Source organism: Limulus polyphemus, unplaced genomic scaffold, assembly GCF_000517525.1.
Source record: "Limulus polyphemus unplaced genomic scaffold, Limulus_polyphemus-2.1.2 Scaffold10953, whole genome shotgun sequence".
NCBI classification, from domain to species: Eukaryota; Metazoa; Arthropoda; class Merostomata; order Xiphosura; family Limulidae; genus Limulus; species Limulus polyphemus.
The window spans coordinates 15,314-16,896 of record NW_013676563.1 but is presented as its reverse complement, the minus strand read 5'-3'; the positions used below and the strand labels follow the sequence as shown (position 1 = coordinate 16,896).

General features: G+C 31.6%; 1 protein-coding gene across 1 annotated transcript in view; it reads left to right on the top strand.

Annotated features, from left to right (window-relative positions):
- Positions 1 to 1,355: 1,355 nt before the first annotated feature.
- The window catches only part of LOC106476584 (protein unc-79 homolog), a gene marked incomplete at its 3' end in the record, with an annotated part of 13,611 nt that continues 13,383 nt past the window's right edge, over positions 1,356 to 1,583 (top strand). The window contains exon 1 of the mRNA XM_022380401.1: positions 1,356 to 1,468. Within this exon, the coding sequence (XP_022236109.1) occupies positions 1,379 to 1,468 (90 nt within the window). The remainder of the gene's footprint in view (positions 1,469 to 1,583) is intronic.

Below are 1,583 nucleotides of genomic sequence, written 5' to 3'. Positions count from 1 at the left end.
CCCGACAATTCCCAAAGGTTCAATAGAACGAGTCACGTGACATCGTTGACGCAACAATAATTTGATCTAAGAGTTTTGTTCCTTCCCGATTTATAGAAAATCCTTATGTGATAGAAAAAATTTATATTGTTTTCAAAATCTGCATAGCTGAATTATGGAAAATCCATTACTAAAACCAAAACAACTTTTATTATGAAGTTTAAATTCACAGGCATGTGTAATTAACAGCACAAACCATGCAGTTATTAACAGTAGTACAATCCATGAAGTTATTAACCCTAGAGTTAACATTATAAACTATGAAGTTATTAACCCTGGAATTATTGAAGAAGTCCACATAAACGTAAATTGTTTGTGGGTTTATAACTTTGTTGGTTCCATTGTTCCTAATAAACATACGAGACACACAAAAAGTGCAAACAAAATATGCTCAATGTCACAGTTAATCCCATTGATTATAATGTTGTTGGTTCCATTGTTCCTAATAACATACAAGACACACAAAAAGTGCAAACAAAATATGCTCAGTGTTGCAATTAATCCCATTGATTACTTTTAAGAGTCCCTATATATATTTTATATAGAACTTGTGTGATTTCATTCAATTTTGGATCAGTTATTTACACTAAGTGATGCAACAGGCAAATATATCCAATATGTCGACCCCACCAGTAGTGACCAGTATAGAAAAGTCATGAATTTGAAGTTGAAAGGTTAGAATGTCATGAGAAACATTTATATATATTAAAGTGGGGTGTTTATATTACACACAGTTTAATACAGATTAGTACAAAAAGTTATGTCTCACATGATTTTTTAAAAACGATTAAAATTTTTGGTGGTGAAAGTAAGAATTATATTATTAGAGACTCTTACATCATTATGTTAGTTAGTACACATTTTGTTCATTATACTCTCAAACTAAGTGACAAATGTTCCACTGTAGACTCTTACATCATTATGTTAGTACACATTCTGTTCATTATACTCTCAAACTAAGCAACAAATGTTCCACTGTAGACTCTTACTTTACTGTGTAAGTTAGTACACACTTTGTTCATTATACTCTCAAACTAAGTGACAAATGTTCCACTGTAGACTCTTACTTTATTATGTTAGTTAGAATACACCTCGTTCATTATACTCTCAAACTAAGTGACAAATGTTCCACTGTAGACTCTTACATCATTATATTAGTTAGTATACACTTTGTTCATTATACTCTCAAACTAAATGACAAATGTTCTACTGTAGACTTTTACTTTATTTCTATGATACACTATATTCATTTTTTGAATTCATTCACAATTTTCTTATGTTTCCCTTGTACACAATACGTGGTTATATACATGTATGTTTTCAGGAACGAGACAAACAGATGATGACAAGAACGACTGTATTTGAACTTGTCCAGGCTCTCAAGTTTAAGTCCACCATTCCAGATGAGAATCTACTCATGCTAGTACAGGTAAGAAGTTGTCCAGTACAGATAAGAAACTTAAACAACTGTGTTCACATTCAGTGGAAGTTGTCCAGTACAGGTAAGAAACTTAAACAACTGTGTTCACATTCAGTGGAGGTTG